Below are 24,858 nucleotides of genomic sequence, written 5' to 3' on the forward strand. Positions count from 1 at the left end.
GGTGAGCAGTGACAGAGCTAGGATAGAACTCAGGAGTCCTGATTCCCAGCAGCCTTCCCTGCTCTAACCACTAGACACACTCTCCTCCCAGAGGTGGGGATAGAACCTAGGACTCCTGGTTGCCCCTGTGCTCTAACCATTGCCCCATACACCCTCTTTTTCTTGGTTCCTCTTCCCTTGCTGATGGGGGAGTGGTGGTTTCTTCTGCAGGGTTCCCTTGTCCCCTTTCTACCCATCAAGTATCTCTGGCTTCTAATGAGATCCGTGCTGCAGCAGCAGCTGTGTGGCAGAGATTGCAGAGGGGCGGTCTGACCCCTGCTGCCGTAACACAGCGATGCCTGAAATGACTTCACCTTCCCAACTCCAGCCTGCCCCAGGGTGAGGGACCTGCCGCCCCAGCGCTCAGTCTGGGGGCATGGTAATGGGACAGCCAGAGAAGCCCTACGCCGTGTTAATGTTGGTGCACGCACGTGTCCTAACACGCATGCCCAGAGCCCTGCGCTATGCTCGTGCATACGAGTGGCTATTGGCCTTGTATAGAACAGCTAACCCTTTAGTGACTGCAGCCCTATATGCACACTGCTCCCCCTAAGCACTCCGCCTGGAGAAAGGCAGCATCCTTCCCATGTGTGCAGATGTGCCGGGCCCTAACTAACCAGTAGTGATGGCTTTCCTTGGCCACAGTCTCTGATCTTCCTGCCCCAGCCCTCCTGTGTTGAACAGAATCTCCCTGGACCCCATCCCAGGTTTGGATATATCAGTCCTGTGGGCTGGTGTCTCCGCGTTGTGACCACAGGCTGCGGGGAGCAGGGTAAGCTTGGAGCCCTCCCCGCCCTAGGCTAACTCTCTCCAGTCTGTGTTGCCAGCTTGCCACAAAGCCCCTGATGCCTGAGGTGGAGGATGAGGAGGATGATGAAGACTCTGAGGATGCCTTGAACGAGTTTGACTTCTTGGGCTCTGGGGAGAACGGCGAGGGCTCCGGGGACGCCCGGCGCACCGGGGACGGGAACGAGCTCGGTAATGGGAGTGTGTGGATAGGATCCTAGAGCTCCCAGCAGCCATCCCCACAGGACAGCCCTCCAGCCTGGTTCTGTGTGTCCATGCGATGGGGCTTCCCCCCCCTTCTCCTGCCCCCTTCTCCACATGTCCCTGGGGGAGATCTTTTCCCAGCTCCTTACAGTCCACGTTAACCCTCCATTGCTGCAACTTTCGTCCATGTGTCATCCAAACGAATTCCCCATCCACCTTTGTGGTGACATCCTTCATGTATATGCAGCCAGCGACTTGTCTCCCCTCCCCTACAGCTTCCTCGTAGCTTAGCCAGGCTCTGCACAGAGCACGTGGTTGCTGGAAGCCAGGATGCCTGGGTTCTATCTCTGGCTATGGGAAAGGACTGGGATATAATGGCGGGCCCAGGGGGGCTGGGACTCGGGTTCTATCCCCATCTCTGGGAGGGGAGTGGGGGTCTAGTGATTAGAGCAGGGGGGCTAGGAGTCAGGGAGAAGAATACCTTTACCCTCAGCCACCTCCTGGATCATTTCTGTTAGTCAAACTCCCTCCGGTTCGTTCATATCCTCCCGGAACATGGTGCCTAATACTGCACGTAAATCCCAAGAGCCCCGCACCTCCTTGTACACACTCCCACTCCCCAGGATCTGTTGTGCGCTTTACTGCTGGGTCACACTGCAAACTCCTGGTTAACTTCCCAAACTGGGGAAGGTTTCTAGCAAGGTGAGAGAGCCACTGACTCCCCATCTCTGCTGCAGGGATGTGGGGTTCCCTGCCCCCTTCCTCCCCCAGCTGTGCTCTGAGCTTTCAGAGGGGAAACGCAGACTTCCTGCCGAGCACATTACTAGCAGCAGCCGCTGTTCCCATGTCCGGTCGGGATGATCCTACTTTCCCCTTGGGGCTGCCCTCAACCAGCCTTCAGCAGGAAAGCACCGAGCAGCTGCACTTCCCCTGCAGGCTTGGATGGCATGAAACGTTCCCCCTCCCCCGTTCCCACATGCACACGTACAGTAATCCATCCCCTCCCCTCCTCCCCCCACTGATTCCAGCCTGGCTCCTGGCAGCTCCAGTTCCCGGCAGTGAAGCTGGTCCTAGCCCCTGGACCTGAACTCCATATGACGTGAGCACCCTCTAGAGCTGCTAGAAACACTCCATATTTCCTCCTGGCTGCAATGGGCCATGCAGTGTCCCAGCCTGGAAGGAAAACTTTCCTTTTAAAGGGGCATCATTAGTTTCACACCATGAGTCGAAGGCAGTTTTGGGCAGCAACGCCGGCTGCCGTGAGCATGTCACACCTGTCCTTTGCCCTCTACACTGGCAACCTGTAGAAATTGAATCTAGTTCATGGTCTCGGTCCTTATCTTCAAGGCACTCCATGGCCTGGGCCCAGCCTATCTAAAAGAGGCTCCAGGGTGGGGAACTTCGTCGATGACGCTGTTCCTCCAGCACCATGGAACTTTGTTACCATCAGGGTGAAGCCTGTCTACACAGGAGACAGATCGTCCTCGGGGGCTGGTCCCAGACTGCGGAACAAACTTCCTCAGGAGCTAAGGACTATCCGAAATCTGCCCACCCTTTGCTCCCAGTGCCAGGAGCACCGCTCCAACCAGGCTCCTCTAACAGAAACACAGAGCGGCATGGACATTTTAATAAACAAGAACAAAACTTTACCAAAACCACCCGCCCACCCACACAATCCCCACCCCTCGTGGGATAGAACGAACCACAGGGGAGAGGTGGTTATGTCAGTTACTGCGTGACTGAAAGGTGCCCTGATGTTACAGTGATGAGGGCGAGGGAAGAACCCCGTAGAACAGAATAGGTCCCAGGCCTGTTCTTTTCCTCTTCGTAGATTCCCAGGCCAGAAGGGACCATTGTGAGCATCTAGTCTGACCCCCTGCATACTAGCCCATAGGGCTTCACTGAATGAATTCCTCTTCTTGCATTTTTCTCTTTCCCCTGTGGCTGGATGGAAGACTTCCACCAAGAACAGGGGAAGCAGTGAAACTGACAAATGCTGAGGGCATACCCATGCTCAGTATATTTTAGGGGTCTGGTCCCAAAGAAGCTACCTGTCTCTTACCACGCTGCCAGGGCCTGGATTTTAACCTTCCTCCCTCATCTTCCCTTCCTCTGCAGAGAGCCGGAGAGTTAAGCTTCAAGGCATGCTTGCCGATCTCCGGGATGTTGATGGGCTCCCTCCTAAACCATCTATTCCATCTGCCATCTCCAGTCATCCCAGGTCTCACGAAGGTAACAGCTAGTCCCTTTGTTCCCCTCCTGTTTCGGACTGTGGGGTGGGGATTGTGTTATGGAGGGGAGAAGTTGGGGGGGTCCGTTACGTTCAGGCTGTCATGTTCCTCTGATCTGCTTTGGACCTCTTCAGCCAATCCCCAGTTACAGAGGCCCTACAGACTACCTCCCACCTAGGGGTGCCCCCAACATACCCTTCTCAAGCTTGGAATACTGCCTTCTTTCCTCTAGTTGTAAACCTGCTTCCACCTGGCACCTCTCCAGTTAGCCCTGAGCTTTGCCCCTTCTCCCCCCAGGGTCGCTTGGCTTCTCCTCGGACGTGTTTATCATGGACACCATCGGCGGAGGGGAAGTAAGTCTGGGGGACCTGGCAGACCTGACCGTCACCAACGACAACGAGCTCAGTTGTGACGTGAGTAGCCGGCGTCATCTCCTCGCCCCAGCTTTCCGAGCTGGCCCTTAGCCCAGGCCCTGTGAGTGTTAGTGGTGTGGTGCCTGTGGTGCCGGGCATCCATGGCACAGCACCACTCCATGCACCCAGTACATCCCATTCCAGTGGGCTCTCATACCCAGCTGTCCTTTGCACTGAGATGAGTCTAATGAGTCCCACAGGCTGGGGATCTTTCTGCCTCCTGGGGTCCCTGGGCAGAGCAGTGTCCAGGATTATCTCCTCCCATTCACCCCCTGGTTGGAGTTAGCAGTCATTTCTCTCCGCAGACCTAGCTGCTGTCACCCCCAGCTTGGACTATGTTATAATGCCTTCTTCAGGAAACAACCCGAGGATCTCAGCTGGTGCAGAAGCCAGCTGCCTGCGTGCTGGAGGGGAGTTCCATGCAGGGACCCCCGTGCTCTGGGGGCTGCACTAGCTACTAGCTTATCTGGGTGTGGAACAGATGGACAGACCACATGAGTGGCTCCTGTCTGACACAGATGCCCTCTTGCTCCATGTGCACCAGGCAGACAGTTGGGATCAGGCAGGATGTGTCTACTAGCAATCCCCAGATGGGAACTCTAGTGGGAGCTAGGGGCGGGGCCTTTTCCGAGTCGGTCTGGGACATATGGTGCAAACTTGGATTCCTATGGGACCACCAGAACCCCCTCCTGCATAGCCAGTGAACATACCAGTATGACTCTACTGGGTTGCTAGTTTCCCTTTCAAATATGCAGCCATTTTCCAGTGCAGGAAGGAGTATGAGGCCAGTTTGGGTTTCTTTCCTGCCTCTTTTAGCTCTTCTGACAAGAGTTTTGTTCTAATCCACCCGTGCTCTGTCCTGAGCATTCCCAGCGCCAGACCTGAGCGCATGGCTCCCAGGGCCAGACAGGGGGTAGACTCAACCCTGCTGCAGTGTAGGGGGGTGGACTAGAGGACCTCTTGGGATCCCTTCCAGCCCTGCAGCTCCATGATTCCATAAAAAGCCACGTTGCCATTGGCATCAGCAAAAGTGTGTAACTGAACCTGTTGGGGTTGAGAGGGAGCGATGGCTCAGCAGTTATGACTCTTGCTTGGGACTTGGGAGACGGATTCAAGTCCCTACTTTGCCTCACGGTACCTCTGTGACCTTGAGTGAGTCACTGCCTCAGTTTCCCCATGAGTGAAATTATTATTTATTAGGTGTGTTACATTAGCACCTAGGAGCCCTCGTCATGGACCAGGGCCACATTGTGCTTGGTGCTGTGCGAACAGAGGCAATAATAATAATACCCCTGCTCTGCCCTGCCTCACAAGGGTGTTGAGAGGATAAATATTGTGAGGTGCTCTGATACCACAGCGATGGAGGCCATATAAGGACCTAATGTAGTTAAGACAGGTGTGGTACTGAGCCAGCAAGCAGGCAAATGCTTGGGATAATCACCCACAACCAGAACATAAGAACGGCCATACTGGGTCAGACCAAAGGTGCATCTAGCCCAGTGTCCTGTCTTCTGATAGTGGCCAATGCCAGGTGCCCCAGTGGGAATGAACAGAACAGGTGATCATCATGTGATCCATCCCCTGTCACCCATTCCCAGCTTCTGGCAAACAGAGGCTAGGGACACCATCCCTGCCCATCCTGGCTAATAGCCATTGATGGATCTATCCTCCAGGAACTTATCTAGTTCTTTTTTTGAACACTGTTATAGTCTTGACCTTCACAACATTCTCTGGCAAGGAGTTCCACGGGTTGACTGTGTGTTGTGTGGAAAAATATTTCCTTTTGTTTGTTTTAAACCTGCTGCCTATTAATTTCATTGGGTGACCCCTCGTTCTTGTGTTATGAGGAGTAAATAACACTTCCTTATTTACTTTTTCCGCACCAGTCATGATTTTATAGACCTCTGTCATATTCCCCCCTTAATTGTCTCTTTTCCAAGCTGAAAAGTCCCAGTCTTATTAATCTCTCCTCATATGGCAGCTGTTCCATTACCTAATCATTTTTGTTGCCCTTTTCTGAATCTTTTCCAGTCCCAATATATCTTTTTTGAGATGGGGCGACCACATCTGCACGCAGTATTCAAGATGTGGGCATACCATGAATTTATATAGAGACAATATGATATTTTCTGTCCTATTATCGATCCCTTTCTTAATGATTCCCAACATTCTGTTCACTTTTTTGACTGCCGCTGCACATTGAGTGGATGTTTTCAGAGAACTGCAGAGGATGTGCAGAGGTAGCCTGGCTGCTGGCCCCTGTCGGGGGCTCTAATTGGAAATGGACAGAGGTGGCTTGGCCCAGCTCAGAGGCGTAGGAGAGCATAGCTGTGATCACACGGCCTTGTTTTGTGTTTCCAGCTGTCGGATGGCAAGGACGCCTTTAAGAAGACCTGGAATCCCAAGTTCACCCTCCGGAGTCACTACGATGGGATCCGGGCCCTGGTTTTCCACCACACGGAGTCCGCGCTGGTCACTGCCTCTGAGGACGGCACGCTGAAGCTGTGGAACCTCCAGAAGACGGTTGCTGCCAAAAAGTGAGCCCCGCCTGTAGCTTGGGGAGCATGCCAGTGCCAGCAGGGCCAGCAGGAGGCGCTGGGATGGGGAGGGTTTGCCAGGCAGATGCGTTAACTAACCACACCCTGTAAAAACCAAATCTGGGGAAGGGAAAACACAAATACATCCACGTGTCTAAGGCAGCTGCCAGCCTGCAGCCCCTAAAGGTTCCCCCCTGGCATTCCACATCATGCTGCATGTGGGGCTGGTTATTTTGGAATGGGGAGATGGGGAAGGGGAGCATTGCCAGCTGTTAGCCTGATTTGTTCAGTTTGACGTGGGCACAAAAGGGTTAAAATCACAGCAAAATCCCCTCCCCTTCTCCCCTGATGCTGAGGGAAGGTCACACATTGAACCCTGGGCCTTTCCACTGGGCGGGTCCTGTGGTGTCCCTGAGTCAGGCCTGCTGGGCGGTAGAGTATAAAGTATCCAGCCCTGCCAGCAGTGAGTAGGACCCAGGTGTGTCCCCCCCCAACCTCTGTCCTTTCCTCTCCTGCCGCAGGAACGCCGCACTGGACGTGGAGCCGGTCTACGCTTTCCGGGCGCACAGGTAGGTCCTGGGGTGAGAGGCTGGTGGCTGGTACTGCTGCCCAAAGGGGCATCTCTCCACCCGTGTATTGATCCCAGGGTCCAGAATCCATGAATGACTCTGGCTGGAGCATCTCCCTAATGTACTCCGTGGGCCCAGAGAGCCAAGCCCATGACCCTAGAGCAGGGGTAGGCAACCTATGGCACGTGAGCTGATTTTCAGTGGCACTCACACTGCCTGGGTCCTGGCCACCGGTCCGGGGGGCTCTGCATTTTAATTTATTTTAAATGAAGCTTCTTAAATATTTTAAAAACCTTATTTACTTTACATTCAACAATGGTTTAGTTAATATATTATAGACTTCTAGAAAGAGTCCTTCTAAAAACGTTAAAATGTATGACCGGCATGCGAAACCTTAAATCAGAATGAATAAATGAAGGCTCGGCACACCACTTCTGAAAGGTTGCCGACCCCTGCCCTAGAGTCTGGATCCTTGGCCCCAGTGCAGCCTTTGGGATCAGACGGTGGAACCCTGGTGATTTAATGAAGGGGTGAGGGTTAAACCCACAGGAGATTGGGGCGAGAGGGTCAGAGCTAATCCTGAACCCCCAGCCTACCCACGAGTGCAGCTCCTGTGTCCTGCAAGTTCATTAAACGACTCCGTCAGTCCACGAGGGACGAGCGGAAGTGCCAACTGAGCAGCGTCATACTAGAGACTTTGCCACTAGAGGGTGCTCTGACTCCACAAACACCTTCCTGAAGCCCAGTGCTCAGACGGGCTCCACACAGCTGGGAGCTCCTTTCCCCTAGTGGGTGGCTGCGGTTGGCTCATCCTGTGTGGTTTGCATCCACGCTAACTCCTTGGGAGAGTCTCTGTGAGTGCGAGGCAGAGAGGGGAAGCCCCATCCTACAGTTTTGGAATTCCCCCTCCCCCATTCTTTCTTTGCCCCATTTCCTTCACCCTCCCCTTCATCTCTGTGGCCATCCTGTTTCTGCAGGGGTCCAGTGCTCTCCGTTGCCATGGGCTGTAACAGTGAATATTGCTACAGTGGCGGAACGGACACCAAGATCCGCTTCTGGAGGGTCCCGGATTTGAGCATGGATCCATACGACAGTTATGGTGGGTGCAGGCATCTGTCTGTCCGTCCTCTCCCCTGGCAGTCCCTATGCACTGATCAGACCCCAGAGTATCCAACCTGTCTCCTGACAGCTGGGAGGAGGGCAGAATGAGGGCCAAATGGGAGATTTTTGGTGATTTTCAGGGTGGTCTTGTCTCCTTGGGGTTGCTGGGAGTTTTCCAGGCGGCAGTGCTGGGGAGTGGCCTGTGGTGGAACCTCTTCATGTGCTGACGGGCTGTACCTGATGTGTGGAAAACTCAACAGGGTGCAGTGGCTCTCTATTTTATCTGTGGAGACTACAGCTCCCAGCATGCACTGCAGCCTGCCCACTCCAGTGGAGGTGGAGCACTGTATGCTGGGAACTCTCAGCTAGAGGAGGGCCCTGGGGCAAACTAGGGTGAGGCTCCCCAGCTGGGATCCAGGATCCAGCGTGACTCCTCCTTGACCCCGGCTTTGTTTCTGGCCCAGATCCAGGAGTCCTCAGCAACGTCCTGGAAGGCCACACGGATGCGATCTGGGGCCTGGCATTCAGCCCTTCCAAGAACCGCCTGGCTTCGTGTTCAGCAGATGGCACGGTCAGAATATGGGACCCTAGCGAGAACCCATCCTGCCTCAGCACCTACAACACGGAGCGTGGTGAGCGAACCCTACCCCAGGATAGCAGAGCCTGGCTGGGAAATGAGGGCCTCTTTGAGAGGATGTTCCCCACCAGATTAAGGCTTTGGGGGGAGGGGGGGGTTACAAACGGGATGGGGAGCTCCCTCTTCTTGGGTCAGTCTTGACCCCAGTGCCCTAGCACAGTGCTAGGGAATGCTGTGCTACAGTAGGTGGAAGGATGGCCCATTGGTTAGGGCACTAGCCTAGGACTTGGAAGACCTAGCTTCAAGTCCTTGTTCTGCCACAGACTGCCTGTGTGATCTTGGGCAAGTCACTTAGGCTCTCTGTGCCTTGGTTTCCCCTGCCCTGTCTCATGGGCATTGGGAGGATAAATCCATTAAAGATCGTGAAGCGCTCATATACGACAGAGATGTGGGGGGGCACATATGTACCTTAGATAGGTGTCATCTAAAACGAGGGCCCTTCTCTCTTGTGGGCATTGAAGATCCCTTGGTAACTTCCCAAAAAGTCACAATGCTGCCTGATGCCCTGGTCAAATCCCAACTCGGGGAATGCTGTTCCGCCTATGTAACAGACCTCTAGTTTCAATTGGATACAGGGCACTTCTTCACTTCCTGTCGTAAACTATGTGCTGTTGCTGTGTGCACGTGACATGCTCCAACTCAGAGATGGCTGCATTTTGGGAGTGGATGGGTTGAAACCTGTGTGTTAGTGCGGTTGGAATGCTTTGCTCTGTCAGGCGCTGCAGCAGGTGTGGTCTTGGCGCTGAAGCGTTGGTCCCGTAAGGCGGCCTTCATTGTTCTCCCTGTGTCCCCGCCCCTCCCGCAGAGTACGGAATCCCTACCTCTGTCGTGTTCGCCAGCACGGACCCTGCCCATGTTGTGGCCGCCTTCCGAACAGGCAACACGGTGCTGTACGACCTGGAGACCTCCCAGCCCATCCTGACGCTGGAATCCAGAGCTGCCACTGGTGAGCCGGGGCGACTCCTGCGTTCTAGTCCCAGCTGTGGGAGGGGAGTGGGGTCTAGTGGTTAGAGCACAGGGATGGGGGGAGGTTGGGAGTCAGGACTCCTGGGTTCTTCACAGCTCTTACTGATTTGCTGTGTGATGGTAGGCAAGTCACTGCCTCTCCCCGATTCCCTCCCTCCTCGCCGTGAAGTGTCCATTTCCCAGGCAGCGATGAGGACCAGCACTTCAATTTGTGCTTTGAGAGCCTTGACTGGATGGTGCTTCTCCAGCAGGGGGTGGTAAAGGGATCCGCACAGGAGGGGTCAGGCCAGTTTAGCCGCTCTGGGAAGAGGGAGATGATTGTTTAGTCCTAGGCTGGCAGCTGCTCTGGTGTGGGGGAAGAGGGAGCATGCATGGTTCGGTGGTAATCTGCTCCCTCTCCCATGTTCTGACCCAGGATTCAGTCAAATCAATCACGTGGTGAGCCACCCGACGCAGCCCGTCACCATCACGGCGCACGACGACCGAGGAATCCGCTTCTTGGACAACCGGACAGGTGGGGCAGCCATCTGGTGGCAGCTGGGACGAGCCTGCTGCCCCCTCCTCAGCCCCACCCCCTGGCAGGAAGGCAGCCAGCCCAAACTCCGGGGGCGGAGAAGGGCCTTGCTGTTTCCCAGAGCTCCACCTCATGGGGCCATCTCCCCACAGCCTTGAGGCTCTTGAGGGAGGGTCTGACATCACTGTGCTTCGGGGTCCTGCCTTGGGTGTCCCCCGTCTGCTGGGGGTGGGAAGAGAGGCAGGTGGCGGTTATGGGGCCCTTTTCCATTGAAATCCGTGCATGCAGGGCCCAGCCCCTGCCGTGCGGCCTGCTGTCTACCCAGGGCACATGTGCGAGCCTCCCCATGCGCCCTTCGCAGGGAGACTCACCTATGATGTGATGAGATCGGCCCCCTCTCGAGGCCAGGCTTCGTCCCCAGCTAATACATGCCCGTGTCCCCCCCCAAGGACCAGTCTGCCCTCGAGCTCCCCTCGCCTGCCTTGAACAGACTGTGTCTACAGATCTGATGGCTCCCAGCCCTGTCTCGCTCACCCGCTGGGGATGTCAGTGTCTCCCCCTTCCCCAGGAGGGTCCAATCCACTCTCGCCAGCCCGGGGACCCCTCTGTGCCCCCCCCAAGTGTGCTGCTCCAAGACCTCCCCCCCCACCCCAGTAGAGGGAGCCGCCTTTTCCATGCCCATGTTGGGAATCCAGTGCTGTAAGCTACCCCACCCCGTGGGCTGTGGGGAGAACACCTAATGGTTGGAGCAGGCCCCAGGCATGAGAGGGAGCTGCCCTATTAAACCTTTCTCCTTTCCTTGCCTAGGGAAAGCCATCCACTCCATGGTCGCTCACTTGGACGCTGTCACCTGCCTCGCCGTGGACCCCAACGGGGTCTTCCTCATGTCTGGAAGTAAGTGTCTCTCTGCCCCACCCTGCTCCCCAGCTGCATGCATCTTGCCTGCTTTCCGCTTTGAGAGTCATCTGCGGGGGTGGGGGGGATGGGCAGTGATCCGGGGGGTTCAAATCCAATGGGGACCAAAAATCTTTCCCGCCCGTGTGGCCCCGGTGTGAAATGAGTTTGCTGGATCTCAGCCTCTTCCAAGCGGGGCACCCGCCATCTCCGCTGGCATGAATAGACCTGCCCTCTTGGCTGCGTCAGAGGGGCCGAGGACCGAATGGGTCATGGGGGCTAGGCTCTCCTCTCCCACCCCTAGCGGGAGGTGTCCCTCCAGTGCAGGGAGCAATGCGGGCGCCCTTGGCCTGGCACTGCCCATGCTGGGCGTGTTCAGTGGGAAGTGGATTCAGAATCCAGCACTAAGTGCAGTAAACGAGCAACCCAGAGTGTCGGGAGGGGGAGGTCTGGTCTTTGCTGGCTGGGCTTTGAGAGAAGAGCAGGGAAATGAGAACCAGGACTCCTGGGTTCTATCCCCAGCTCTGGGAGGGAAGTGGGGTCTAGCAGTTAGAGCATAGGGGCTGGGAGCCAGGACTCCTGGGTTCTGTTCCCAACTCCGTGGACGAGTGTCTTCTCCCCTCGACCCCGGGTGACCCTTCTCTGCTGGCTCTCCCAGGCCACGACTGCTCCCTGCGCCTCTGGAACCTGGACAACAAGACGTGCGTGCAGGAGATCACGGCCCACCGCAAGAAACACGAGGAGGCCATCCATGCTGTGGCCTTCCACCCTAGCAAGGCCCTGATTGCCAGTGCCGGGGCCGACGCCCTGGCCAAGGTCTTTGTATGAGCGGCGGAGGATCCTGCAGGTGAGCTGGGGCTACGGGACAGGGTGGCGCCGGAGCAGGAGGCCAGAGGCCCCCCCCCGGCCCCGCCCCCTCACCTGCCACCGGCTTGCTCCTCTTGTGTCTCCCAACAGGTAGGTCCCCGGGACTCTCCAGAGGTGCTAATCCCATCTGGCGATGAGCGTTTCCCCCCCACCTCCCCACAGCTCAGGACCTGCTGACAAGGGGCGGCTCTTCTCACCCAGTGGAGTGACGCAGACGTGTGTGGCTGGGGAGGGTGGGCAGGGGAGGATGGCAACCCCGTGACCGCCCCTTCCCGTGCCCTCAGGGCCCAGCAGCCAGATTCTGGAATGTTTTCTGCTTGTTTCAAGGTCGCCTGGTTTTATTTCCCAGCCAGTGAGCGGAAAGTGTTCAGGGCCAGGCACGGCTAATGGCAGGGAGGGGCAGGGCCCAGCTGTTCCATGACGTTGGGCACTTGTCCCCTTCCCAGCATCAGGGCAGCCCTCGCTGCCCCTAACTCCCCTGGGCAAGGCTCTGCCAGGCCACAAAGTAACCCCTGGACCTTTAGGGTTCATAAACCCTCCAGAACTGTCTCCTGGCCTCTTCCTTTCCTCCCTGAGCTGTCCCCTGCCGGCCCCTTGCAGAGCCCCCGAGTTTCAGCCGAGCTGCCCCTGCCGGCTGATGCCAGGCCCGTCAGCAGGAGGGACTTGGGGGCAGGCTTAGTGATCACGAGGGGGGCCGGAGAGCCAGGGAGGGAGGTGCACTGAGTAGAAGAGGGAGCCAGCTGGGAGGTTGCTCAGATTGACCTGGAATAAGAGGCCCCATTGCGTTGGGTCAAGCCAGGAAGGTTACTTCCTGTGGGGAGCAGGGTGGGGGTAGCAAGGCAGTTCCCAGGCTGCTGCCCGCCCGGACGAGTGACTGGGACAGGGGGACGGGACTCAGACCCAGGGGTTACAGCGTTGACAGTGGAGGGGCCGATGGGTGCTGCCCTCCCCTCTCACCCCTGCTCGGGGCAGCGCCGCTGGGCCTGATGCGAAGTGTTTGGTCTCCAGGGCTGCTGTTGCCCTCATCCCAGCTGTGCAGCCTACGCTGCCCCATTAGCCCCCCAGTTTGCAGGCCAGCCAGCCTCCCGTGTCAGATCTCCTCCTGCCCCTGGCCTGCTTGGCGCTGCCCTCGATCCTGGCCCCATCAGGTCCTGGGGGGGCAGCCCTCGGCCTCCTTGGCTTCCTACCTTATTGTAGCAATAATCCCTTCCTGTGAGGGGTGGGGGCCTCCGAGCAGGCGGCTCCTGTGTGACACTATACTGCTCCCTTAGCACAGGGGTGCGTGCCTGCCCTGTGACGGGAGCTCCATTCATCCACGAACGGTTCTCCTGCCCTCCGACTGCAGCCTGGTTCTCAGCCCATCCCCAGCGCAGTCCGGGCAGAGTCTGGCACCTGGAGTGCTCCCCCCAGAACACTAAACCCCCATGCTGTTCCCAGGGGGCAAGGCCACCCTTGCCAGGACTGGACGTGAGCGGTGTTACCTGGGATGGCTGCACTGGTCAAACACCCCTCCCTCCCCCCCGAGCAAGCCAGTGCCAGCAGGCTGGGCGTTCCCCTGGCAAGGGTTGGACACAGCCATGCACAGAACCTGATAAATCCCATGGCGTTCAGAGCCAGTTTGCAGTAGGGTCGCCCTCGCCATCACCCCAGCAATAAAGTCCACATACCCGGGGCTCCAATGCCTTCCCTTCCTGCTGCCACCCCCTCCCCTGACAGCGACCTATGCTCTGTCCGTGGGCACATGACCCACCCCCAGCTTGGCTAACTGTCACCTCGACTGCAACCCTGCTTGAGAGGCAGTTGGGTCTAATGGTTAGGGCAGAGGGCCTGCTGGGAATCAGGACTCCGGGGTTCTGTTCCCACTCCTTGGGGAAGTCACTTCCCCTCCCGGCATCTCCCTTTCCCTGTCCTCAAGGGGGACAGTAATTCTTCCTCCCTGCCCCCTGTTTGCAAAGTGCATGGTGCCGCTGAGCGGCTGAGTGTTACCCTTGCCACGTCAGAAACCATCTCCCACATCTCAGCAGGGACGAAGTCCCCGCTTTGGCTTGGACACTAACCCATCGCGCCGTGGGGTGCCCCCTGGAGCCTGTGCCATGTCATGGGATTCTGCATGAAGCAGCTACAACACCAGGAACCACACCGACGAGGGGGGGACTAAAAGGGAAATGTTAGCTTTGATCGCAGGGCTCTCTCAAACCTCTCCACTGTGGTGGGGGCTGATTCCACCATGGCCAGAGGGGTGCAGATCACTGCCCCCTGGTCGGTATCCCCTGCCATCTCTTCATTTCATCTTCTCGCCTGTAACAAAGAAAAACTCCTTGTATATTCTGTACAAATGAAATCCGATTGAAACCGAACCCAGAAACACCTAAAGGGCTGAAGCTAAAGTGACCACAAACCATGTTATCACTGTGTGATAGTCTCTACCGCTGGCATTTTCAAACCGACTAGCGATTGTGGGGTGCCAGCTCTAAAGGGGGGTGTTGCTGAGCCAGCTGCCCTCTGGCAATCAGGCCCCGTAGGCCATGTCAAGGCAGGGGAGCTGCCCAAGAAATCAAATCGCTAGCCGCTCTTGAAAACCTCGGCCTACGTCCCCAATATACTGTATGTATCGGTGTGCTGTATTTATCCAAACTGAGAGCACTCGCCTTTTTAATGCCGTTTAACTTTTTATTGTATATTTATTTGACCTCTTGGTTTTTTTTTTTTTTTTGTCCTGTTTAATCACAAGACTGAATCGTATGTGAAGAAATCTGCCTCAATAAACCCCCTTTGGAATAAGAAGCAGGTTCTTTCCCCTCCTTGTCACTGCAGTGAGCTGGGTCTATGCAGCATTCGTTGGTACAGATGGGGGCACACTCTCAATCCCCCCGCTGAAATGCAGCCACCTCTGGGGCGCATCGTGTAGCGACGTCGCACAGGATCAGTTTAGAATAGGAAGTGAAGGAGAATCTGTTATCCCATTGAAACTGCAGGGGGAATCCAAGCTGGGCTCTGCCCTGCACCTCAGGTTTGACACTGACTCGTGGGGTGGTGGTGGTGGTGGGGAACAGGACATGCCCTGGGAACTTCAATGAGCGCAAGGTTTCAGGTTTAGGTCTGTCTGACTGTGCCTCCAGCACCCCCTAGTGCCCAATGCATCACTTCCTGAGGTTTCCTGGCCCACTCCCGACCAAGCCCTGATCCTGCTCAGGCCCTGGTGCGGGGCAGCTCTGCAGGCCACCTGCGTAGAATGTGGTTTGTCTCCTGTGTGCCTCTGCTCATGTGGCCGTTTCACACACACACGAGCCTTTCCCAGGGAAAGCATTCTGTGCCTTCTTCCAAAGGGGTCAAACTCTGGAAGGGGCATTTGCGAAAGTATCGGGGATTTGCTTTGCCTGGAGCCAGGAAACGGGGCTAGAGGGGCCTGCTCCAGAGCCGCAGGGAGAATGGGGAGGGACTGGACTAGAGGAGCCCTTTGCTGTAATCTGCAGCGGGGCAAAGGGGGTCCCAGGCAGATGGACTGTTAATCGGAACTGGCCTGGGGCGTGAGAGACGGGGCATCCGTCTAGCTGGGCCTGACGGTCTGAGCGGGTGGGGATGGGGGGAGATACTGGACGTTCAAGATTTGCGATGTTAAAACAAAATGAATGTGACAGATCCCGCTCTGCACCACTCGCTCCGCCGCGTGGGCCCCATTTCCCTTCCTGCAGGGCCTGTCAGAGCCCCCCCCCTTCCCTGGAGTTACAATATTTGCCTTCCTGCAGCCTCGGAGAGGCCCCCAAGACTTGGCTTCCGGGCCCAAGAGCAGCTTGCAGGGGTTTACAGAGTTGGCGAAGCGACAGCCCAGCTGACGCTCCCCAGCGCAGGCACAGGATCAGCTCAGTGGGATGCCACTCGCCTGGCAGAGAAGCTCCCCCTAGGGGCGGGAGAGGGGGGATAACATCAGCCCCCCCTTCTCCAACCCTGCCCCCGAGACCGCACCATTAGCAGCTTCCAGGAGCCCATTGCAATGGGAGTAACTCCATCTGCATCTATTTCCACTGGCCGGTGTTCACCTGTCACCGTGACCGTGCAGTGCACCCACCCCCAGCTGGGAGCGGCGCCTGGGCCCCAGCACCGGGGCTTGTTTGAAACCAGAGTGGGCTGATGCGTGGGAGCTGGATGGTAATGAATGGGCGTTCACCTGACTGGATCCTGAGAGCCCACAGGTGGCTGCTCTTGGGCCCCTGCCAGGCGTCCAGCATTGCAGAGGAGAGCGAGGTGAGCCTGATTGACTCCTTCTGTGGCCTTGAGCAGAGCTCCCTTGTGGAAGGGACTCGGGGGGGCGAAAGGGGCTGTAGGGGCAGCTGTTGGGAGAGACATTGCCATGGGCACATAGTTTCTCGAAAGGAGAAGAGGGTGTGTATGTGGGGGGAGGGAATCTCTTTGCCCTATTGTGACTCCACTTGGCTGGTGCCAGCAGGGTCCTCCCCCATGCTCCCAAAGGAGCAGGTAAGTGCTGAGACCCCAGCCTCTCCCCCCCCCCCCCAAAGGTAGGGAGCAGTGGGGGGGCCCAGCCTTCCCAAAGAATAGTGGGAACAGCTCTTGTGAAGGTGGGTGGGTGGGGCCAGGGGATGGTGGGCTGGAGGGAGTGTCCCAAGGGCCCTCAACTGCCTTCATCTGGCCTTGCTTGGGTGTCTCGGATTAGAATAATAGAATATCAGGGTTGGAAGGGATCTCAGGAGATCAGCTAGTCCACCCCCCTTGCTTAAAGCAGGACCAATCCCCAGATTTTTGCCCCAGATCCCTAAATGGCCCCCTCAGGGATTGAACTCACAAGCCCGGGTTTAGCAGGCCAATGCTCAAACCACGGAGCTATCCCCCCCCCCGCAGTCAGTCACCTAGGGGCTGACATCTGCTGGGCCCCTTGAGCTGACGGCCCCTAGACATGTGTGTCTTGGAGGAGGTTCTCAGGGGGTGTTGTCGGCTCTGCAGCAGGGGCTGTCTCTGTTCTGTGTTTGTACAGCCCCTAGCACAATGGGGCCCGGTCCAGGACTGGGGCTCCGAGGTGCTACCATAATACACCTAATAGCAATAAAAATGTACAGCCCCCTAGCACAAAAGGTGCCTGGTGTTATGTCTGGAGTACCTAGCCATTACTGTAAAACACCTAATAGCAGTGAGAAAATCACTAGCCCTTAGCTCAAGGGGGTCCTGGTCCATGAGGTGCTACCGTAATACATCTAATAATAATGGGGAGCTGACTTGGTGCTTGTGCCTTGACCCCCATGCACAAGACTGTTTCCCCTGGGATTGGCTGGGAGGGTGGGGAAGATGTTAGCTTCCTAAAGGCTTGGCTGTGCCTAGAGCTCAGGCCCTGATTTCTGGAGGAGCTGAGCCCCCCAAAGCTAATGGGAGCTGCAGGTGCTCTGGGCCAAAGTTTCCCTCCCCCATGCTGGGCTGAGGCGCTCTGTAAGGTTTATTTATGGGGATGGATTGTTTTTCAGTAGGTTTGAATTTTGCTTTCAGCCGCGGCTGCCAGGAAACTTCCCGGACCGTACACAAGTACACCCACCCACGTCTTGCATTTATTTCCAAGAAGCAAACGTTCCTCAGAAAAGAGGAGGAACTGGTTTTGAACCAGCCAACCTGGGGGCAGAGGCTGGGACTAATGGAAATACTCCCGCCCCCTAAGTCCCCAGCAATGATGCCCCGCTTCCCGTTATGTTCCTCCTAATGTTTATTGAATGGGGATGCTCCTTTTTCTACATAGGGGAGTGCTCCCCAAGTTGAGTAAGGATCAGGGCACAGCAGGGGGGCCTGTGGGACAAGACTTGAGAGGCCTCAGCAGAGCTGTGGGGCGGGGGGGAGGGAAGATATCCGGGCTGGGCTAGCAGAGGGCGACGGGTCGGGCTGGAGGGGCAGCGATAGAGCTGGGGGGGAGCCCAGGGGCTGTGGGATAGAGGGGCAGCGATCGAGCTTGGGGGGGGCAGGGGCTGTGAGCTGGAGGGGCGGCGATAGAGCTGGGGGGGAACCCAAGGGCTGCGGGATAGAGGGGCTGTGGGATAGAGGGGCAGCGATCGATCTCGGGGGGGCAGGGGCTGTGAGCTGGAGGGGCGGCAATAGAGCTGGGCAGGAGGAGGCCAGGGGCTGTGGGTCGGGATTGAGGGGCACTGGTAGAGCTGCCCTTTGGCTGGCATGGGCCAGTTCCTTCCTAGGGCTGTTGGCGGCCAGCTGCCTTGTGCCTGGGGCCCCTTCCAGCCGCTGTTTGCGTTGGCGGTGGCTGGGGGTGGGGCTGCCGGGGGAAGCACCTGCAGAACCTGCCCAGAACAAAGCCCCTCTCATCCCGCACCCAAACCGGCCTAGGCCTGGCTGCATGCAGGGCAGGAAAGCCCAGCCTGCCCTCAATCCGCTTTGAGGCTCCTGAGAGGGTGCGGCCGGGTCTGCTCTTTCCCATGTAAACAGGGCGGGGCTGGGGCTGTAAGGCTCCGAGAGCCCCTGGCAGAACTCCCAGCAACTCTGCAAGCCATCTGCTCCAAGACCACGCATTGCACACACATGCACATGCACAAACATGCCTTGCACACACATTGCACGCAAATGAAAATGCTTTGTACATGCATTGCGTACGCATGAACACACATTGCACCCACATGCCCCATACCCAGAGGCACATGCGCTGTGCATGCCATTTTGCAGAAACATGCCCGTTTGAGAACACACACACAATCTCCGCACACCCAGGCCTGCACGTGTGCCCCACAAACCGTCGTGTCCGCCAACACACGGGAGCCCGTGCACATCTGTACATGCTTGACTGCATGCCCACCCCCGCCAGATACGCCAGCAGGACGGGGCGCCCGCACGTGCATATCTACCCTCTCCTGCTCACCCACACGCAGGGGCATGAGCTGGGGCAGCGGCGGGGTGCCAGGATGGCCCTGGGTGTAGTTGACACGCCCCGGGTGGCTGGGTCGGAATGCTGCCCAACCTGTCGGGCTCCTTCCTCCCCCCCAGGGCAGGGAGGATGGTGCAGGGCCAGGGCAGGAAGATGACTCTGTGCTCAACTTCCCCTTGCCCAGGGGCACCTGCCGCTCTGGCTCTGTATGGCCAAGTCTCCATTCCTCCTCCTAGCAGTGGCTGGGAGCCCTCTCCTTGGGGCCCCTTCCCTCCCTCCTGCTTCCAGTGTCATTATCTAATAATCCCCAGAGCACAATTAAGGAGCGAGTTCTACTCCTCGCCCCCCTTCCCAGTGCTGTACTCAGGAGCGGATAGGGACAAAAAAGTTCTTTCTGGTCTGACTCCTCTGTACTTAAATTGGCAGCACTTTGGGGCAGGAACCGGCTTTGTGTTCTGTGTCTGTACAGCGCCTGGCACAATGGGGTCCTGGGCCGTGGCTGGCCCTCCTACCCGATACTTGAATAAAGCTAAAAGTAGTAAGAATGGACAGCGCCTTGCACGACAGGTTCCTGGGGCATGGCCCAGTGAGCGGGGCCTCAGGAGACCTGGGTTCTGTCCCCAGCTCTGCCCTGCTGGGTGAGTCACTTCCCTGCTGTGTGCCTCAGTTTCTCCATAGGGAGAACGACGCTGACACCTGGCTGGCTGGCAAGCACTACAGAAGAGCTGGGGAGTGACAGGTTGTGGGCAGCTCCGTGCCAGCCTGTGTCAATGCTGTTCATTCTGCAAATATTTGGCTGCCCTAGATTGGAATAGCGGGTTTGGTTCCGTTTGCTCCTGTTTGCTCCAAAGGAGAGCCGACACATAGCAGGGGCCAGAGCGGAGTAAAGACCAGGAAGACTGAAAGAGGTGTCAGTCCACATCCAGATCGGGCTGACCCGAGAGTTCGTCCTGCTCCCCGCAGCCTCAGACCTGGCTCGTGTCCAGCGGCCGGCATGCTCCACCTCTGACAATGTTTGAAGCCGGTGGTTTTAAGACAGATCTGCTCTAGGAATTATTGTGGGGACGTTCCCTGGCCTTGGGATCTATGAAAATCCTCCTGTTGCAGGACTTGAACCAAAGTCTCCGTGATGGGGTCAAGAGGTAACTTTCCTGCTGGGCAGTTTATTTCTTCATTGCCCACCAGGGGGCACCTTCCTCTGCAACAGCTGGTGCCAGGGCACTGAAGGAGATGGGATACTGGGGTAGATGGGCCTTTGGCCTAATCCCTACTTCCTTCCCCTTATGCGAACACTCGCTCAGCAGCGCTCACGCTAGGAACATCCCCAGGCGCCTCTGCTCTGTCCCCTCCTAGGCAGTCACGGCTCCAGCCCCCAGGTCTCTGTGGGTGGGGGAGCTCCCAGCCCCTCCAGCACTGGGTGGCAGGATGTTTGTCTAAGGCAGGCCACGCAGAGTCGAGAGCAGCAGTGAGTGGCTCTTCTGAGCCCTGGAGGGGGAGTAGGGATTATGTGTCCACCTCCCTTCCTCCCCTTGCCACCTTCCTGGGGAAAGGGGGGAGGGGGTATGGGGACCCAGAGACGGGGGTCCCCGATGGGGAAGGATGGTCACATTAGAGCTTCTTCCAGGGTCCTGGATGTGTTGACAAGGGCCATGTACAGATGTGCAACCCCATGCCTCTACATGTTTGTGCAATCGTGCCCCTGCGCATGCGTGTGCCAACACATGGACAAACACACACTGCACACAGACATGAGCAAACACCTCTGCAACCATGCCCGGCACTCCTCCATGGGCAAACACACAGGTGCACCCAACGGGCAACTCTGCCAGCACGCTGATATCACACACATGGGCTGGAGCAGATCAGAGAATCTGGCCTCACGCCTAGCACTGGCCGCTGCCTTGTCCCCTGCGCTCTCCCCACTGAGGTGACAGCCGGAGAGCCTTCTCCTCCGCAGCCCCTACCCGCTGCAGGAGCCTCCCTGGACTCGCTTGGCTGCAGCCCATCTCCCCCGTCCTTCTAGGGATGCCCGGGGAGAGGCAGAAGGGTGCAGGCAGGACCCCAAACCACGGGCAGAGGGATCAGGCGCCCTGGTGCCAGTAGGAGGCGCTCTCCCCAGCGTGTGGGGGGGGGCACTGACAGCGCCGAGGGGCGAGGGGGGGTCCCAGCAGGGGGCGCTCTCTCTAGGGCAGCGGGGCATTGACGGGGTGGGATGTTGGGGGGTGGGATGTTCCCCCAGCAGAAGGGGGAACACAGGAGAGGGAACTGTCCGCTGCCCCTCCCCTCAGCGCCTTGTTTAGTGGGGGACTCCAGGCACCCATGGAGACATGGGGCGGGAGGCGGGCTGCCCCCCATCTGCCTCCAGTGGGGGACTGCAGGAGAAGTAGGGGGTGGCTGGGGCGCCCCGCCGCGCTCTCCCGGGGCGGGGTGTGGAGAGAGGTGGGGGGGGGGAAAGAGTCGTCTGACTTCATCCCCGGAGCTCGCCATTGGCCCCGCGGCCCGTCACTCACGGCACTTCCTCCTCAGTCCCGGCCGCCCGTAAAGTTTGGGGGCAAGAAAAAGAAAGAAGCGGCGGAGAAGAGCGAGAGGCGCCGGCCGGGTCCCCGTGCGCCCCTGGCCGTGCCAGCGCCCGTGCGCCCCGGCCGTGCGCCCCCAGCCGTGCCAGCGCCCGTGCGCCGCGCCCCTCGGGGATGCGCTGCCCCCTTCGGATGTGACAGCCAGACCCGGACGCCTGGGCTCGGGGTGCAGGGGCGGGGGAGTCTGTGCGTCTCTCCGGGGGGCTCCATGGCCTCCCCACCCGCCTGCGCCGGCCCCCCGGCTCTCCCCTCTTCCCCCGGGACCTCGGGAGGCTGCCTGGTAGCCCCGGAGCCCGCGCCGCTGGCGCCTGGGTCCTGCGCCGCTTGCCAAGGGGTCTCCTTCCATCTCCAGATCGGGCTGACCCGGGAGTTTGTCCTGCTCCCCGCGGCCTCGGACCTAGCTCATGTCAAGCAGCTGGCGTGCTCCATAGTGGATCAGAAGGTAAAGGGGGGGGGGAAGGGAGCGCGACGGGGCGGGTGTGGGGCGGTCTGGGGGGCAGGCGCTGCCAGAGGGACCAGATAACTCCGGGCCCAAGAGGCGGGAGAGGCTCTGTCGCTCTCTTTGTTTAATTGTGTCTAGATCGTCCTGTGTGTGTGTGTTTGTGATTCTAAATTGGTGTGTGTGTGTGTGTGAGAGAGAGAGAGGCCATGTGTGATTGCATATTGTGTGTATGTGATTGTGTGGTGTGTGTATGATTGTGGTGTGTGACTGCGATTGTGTGTTGTGTGTATGATTGCGGGGTCTGTGTGTGACTGCGATTGTGTGTTGTGGGTATGATTGTGGTGTGTGACTGCGATTGTGTGTTGTGTGTATGATTGCGGGGTCTGTGTGTGACTGCGATTGTGTGTTGTGGGTATGATTGTGGTGTGTGACTGCGATTGCAAGTTGTGGGTATGATTGCGGGGTCTGTGTGTGACTGCGATTGTGTGTTGTGGGTATGATTGTGGTGTGTGACTGCGATTGCAAGTTGTGGGTATGATTGCGGGGTCTGTGTGTGACTGCGATTGTGTGTTGTGGGTATGATTGTGGTGTGTGACTGCGATTGCAAGTTGTGGGTATGATTGCGGGGTCTGTGTGTGACTGCGATTGTGTGTTGTATGATTGCGTATCTGTATTGTGAGTGTGTGACTGATTGCATGTTGTGTGTATGATCGTGGTGTGTGTGTATGACTCTGTGCGATTGCGCGTTGTGGGTATGATTGTGGTGCATGTGGCAAGAGCGTTTGCATGACTGTGCCTCTGTATCAAGACTTAATGTGTGTGCCTGGAATTGCGTGCCTCCACATGGGTGTGTGTCTGGGAGCCTGCCTGTATCAGCTGCGTGGGCTGGGAAGGGTTAACTGCAGTTGTGGTGTTTTGATGCTGTACTGTGCATGGTGGAGGAACAGGCAGGCCTGGGACAGGGATCGATGGGGAAGGAAGTGGTGCGCAGAGGGGAGGTGGGAAGCTGTGTGGGGGTAGATAGGGTAATGAAGCCGGGTAGTGGGGCCAGACTCTGGGTTGGGGCTGGGTCCCATCTCTGCCTGACTCCCCACATTGGGGTGGGGGGTTTCATTTGGTTGGAAATGGCAACTTTTGAGGTTTAAACTCTGAGTTCGGCGCGCCTCGTCCTCCCCCGGGTAAGGGGGTCCTCCGGCCCCCGCTCCCCAAAACAGCAGGGCTTCAGCCAACAAGTGGAAACTCTGCCCGTGACTCCTTGCCTGACAGGAAAGGGATGAGGTTTTCCAGCTCCCAGAGGCCCAGCTGGGTTCACGGAGGCCCGTAGGACGAGGCAGACCTGAGGGGACCCCTCCATCCGCGTTCTGGGGGTGACAGGGAAGGAGCTGTGGGGCCAGGGTCTGGTCTGGGTGCTTGGAGGTCTGGGAGTTCAGGGCTGGGTATCCGTGCTGGGAGTTTGGGTCTGGGTGATGAAGATTCTGCAGTTCATGTTTCAGGGACACCCTTGATTGCTTGATTCCCAGTAACGAGCTCCAGGACTGACCTCCCCTCACATATCCACACATGTCGTCCATCCGTCTGTCCCCCCGTCCCCCCCCGTGCTGGTGTCCTTCTCCCCTTCGCCTGGGATCTTGGGGCACAGGCTGTGGAGGCCTAAAGGGAAGGGGAGCAGAGGGATGCATCATGAACCTATTTCATGCCCTCCCCGCCCCTGGTCCAAACTCCGTGCTGTTGGGGTTACCTTTCCAGTTGAATCTGCAGTCCCTGCACGGGAGCCATCAGGGCTGGGAAGCAGGGGAGACCCCAGTGGCTGGGGATGAGTCTCCCGCTCCCCCCCGCTGTCTGGGGAAAGGGCCCCATCTCCCTCTGCTGGATCTCTTAACTGGACCCCAGTTATACCCTGTCCCAGAGCCTGGGCAAGGAGCTACTTAGTGGCTGGCTGGGATGCCATTAGTCAGAACTGATCCAGTGGCTGGCGGGGGCGGGGGTGGGGTGGGAACAGATGCCCCAGTGTCAGAGAGCCCTTTTGTGGGGTTTCGGGAGATGTCCCCCTGGGAGTGTAGTGCACTCATTGGGAGGGGGGGGGGACAGGGACAGGAAGGGCACTGTGGATGTGAGCCATGCAAGGAGGGGAGGGTGCTAACTATAGGGGGCATGTGGAGAAGCCAGTTTAAGAGTAAACAGGGGCGGCTCTTGGATGAGAGACCTGAGAGATGTGCAGGAAGAGGCTTTGAGGTCAGGTGGGAAGGGCACAGGATTGGGAGCCTGGACTCCTGGGTTCTATCCCCAGCTGTGGGAGGGAAGTGGAGGCTAGTGGTTAGAGCAGCGGGGAGGGGCTAGATGTCAGGACTCCTGGGTTCTGTCCCCCAGCTCTGGGGTTTAATGTGGCCTTGCATTCAGCACAGGAGACTGTAAGGCCTTGGGCAAGTCATGTCCTCTCTCTCTCTGCTCTCCTTGTACTCTACTGGGCTTTGAGATCCATGGATGCGCAGTGCCACTGAAGAGTTGTGTTACTATCTGTAGGGGGCACTCTCCCTCGGATGCAGTATAGGGGCATCGCCTGGAGGCCCCAGGCAGGGATCAGCCCCAGCCTGGTGCTAGGGGTTAGGGTGCTGTGGAGGCGCTGTCTGCTGTAGGAAATGCAAAAGCAAGGCCATGATTGCTTGTGGTTATTAAAGCTCCCACGGCTGCTTTTCACAAGGGAAGGGCTCTGAGCTCAGGTCTCCTGGCTAAATTCCAGTCTGGGTAATTGTCTTCCACTTCCTTAAATTCCTGCCTGTAGTTTCAGTTTGGCTCATGCTTCACTTCCTCCGTTCTGAACCATAGAGAGTTTGTGTGGCTGTTAAAGAGCTGCTGCGCCTCACCCCAGAGGTGGCTGCATTTCAGTGCTGGGTAAGGGATCCTTGTGTAGCCAGCTGCTGCACCCCACCCCAGAGGTGGCTGCATTTCAGTGCTGGGTGTGGGAGCCCTGTATAGAGATCCACCGTGCTCCACCCCAAAGGTGGCTGCATTTCAGTGCCAGTTTTTAAATTTTGCTTGGTGCTTTGTGGATCCTCAAGGGCCCGTAGAAATATGAGCGTGCCGGTTACTAGGCCTTGCCCTGATCTTGATCTAGCCTTGAATAGAGGGCCGGTCCCTGATGCATGAGCTGGCCCAGAGAAGAGCTCCCTCCCTTCGGGTTTATTGCCTGCTGTTATGTGCCTGCTTCCTGCAGATCAGTAACAGT

General features: G+C 57.7%; 2 protein-coding genes across 4 annotated transcripts in view; both read left to right on the plus strand.

The window, feature by feature from the left end:
* Positions 1 to 14,539, plus strand: part of STRN4 (striatin 4) — a 29,715-nt gene extending 15,176 nt beyond the window's left edge. For all 3 annotated transcript variants that reach the window (XM_065571800.1, XM_065571799.1, XM_008173988.4), the window contains exons 7-18: positions 867 to 1,017; positions 3,148 to 3,261; positions 3,558 to 3,673; positions 6,035 to 6,210; positions 6,732 to 6,779; positions 7,757 to 7,878; positions 8,345 to 8,512; positions 9,323 to 9,463; positions 9,899 to 9,997; positions 10,805 to 10,891; positions 11,550 to 11,738; positions 11,849 to 14,539. In XM_065571800.1, the coding sequence (XP_065427872.1) occupies positions 867 to 1,017; positions 3,148 to 3,261; positions 3,558 to 3,673; positions 6,035 to 6,210; positions 6,732 to 6,779; positions 7,757 to 7,878; positions 8,345 to 8,512; positions 9,323 to 9,463; positions 9,899 to 9,997; positions 10,805 to 10,891; positions 11,550 to 11,719 (1,392 nt within the window). In that variant the 3' untranslated portion in view covers positions 11,720 to 11,738; positions 11,849 to 14,539. The remainder of the gene's footprint in view (positions 1 to 866; positions 1,018 to 3,147; positions 3,262 to 3,557; positions 3,674 to 6,034; positions 6,211 to 6,731; positions 6,780 to 7,756; positions 7,879 to 8,344; positions 8,513 to 9,322; positions 9,464 to 9,898; positions 9,998 to 10,804; positions 10,892 to 11,549; positions 11,739 to 11,848) is intronic.
* Positions 14,540 to 21,106: 6,567 nt separating this feature from the next.
* The window catches only part of PRKD2 (protein kinase D2), a 31,476-nt gene continuing 27,724 nt past the window's right edge, over positions 21,107 to 24,858 (plus strand). The window contains exon 1 of the mRNA XM_065571758.1: positions 21,107 to 21,635. Within this exon, the coding sequence (XP_065427830.1) occupies positions 21,402 to 21,635 (234 nt within the window). The 5' untranslated portion in view covers positions 21,107 to 21,401. The remainder of the gene's footprint in view (positions 21,636 to 24,858) is intronic.

Source organism: Chrysemys picta, chromosome 17 (assembly GCF_011386835.1).
Source record: "Chrysemys picta bellii isolate R12L10 chromosome 17, ASM1138683v2, whole genome shotgun sequence".
Classification (NCBI taxonomy): Eukaryota; Metazoa; Chordata; order Testudines; family Emydidae; genus Chrysemys; species Chrysemys picta.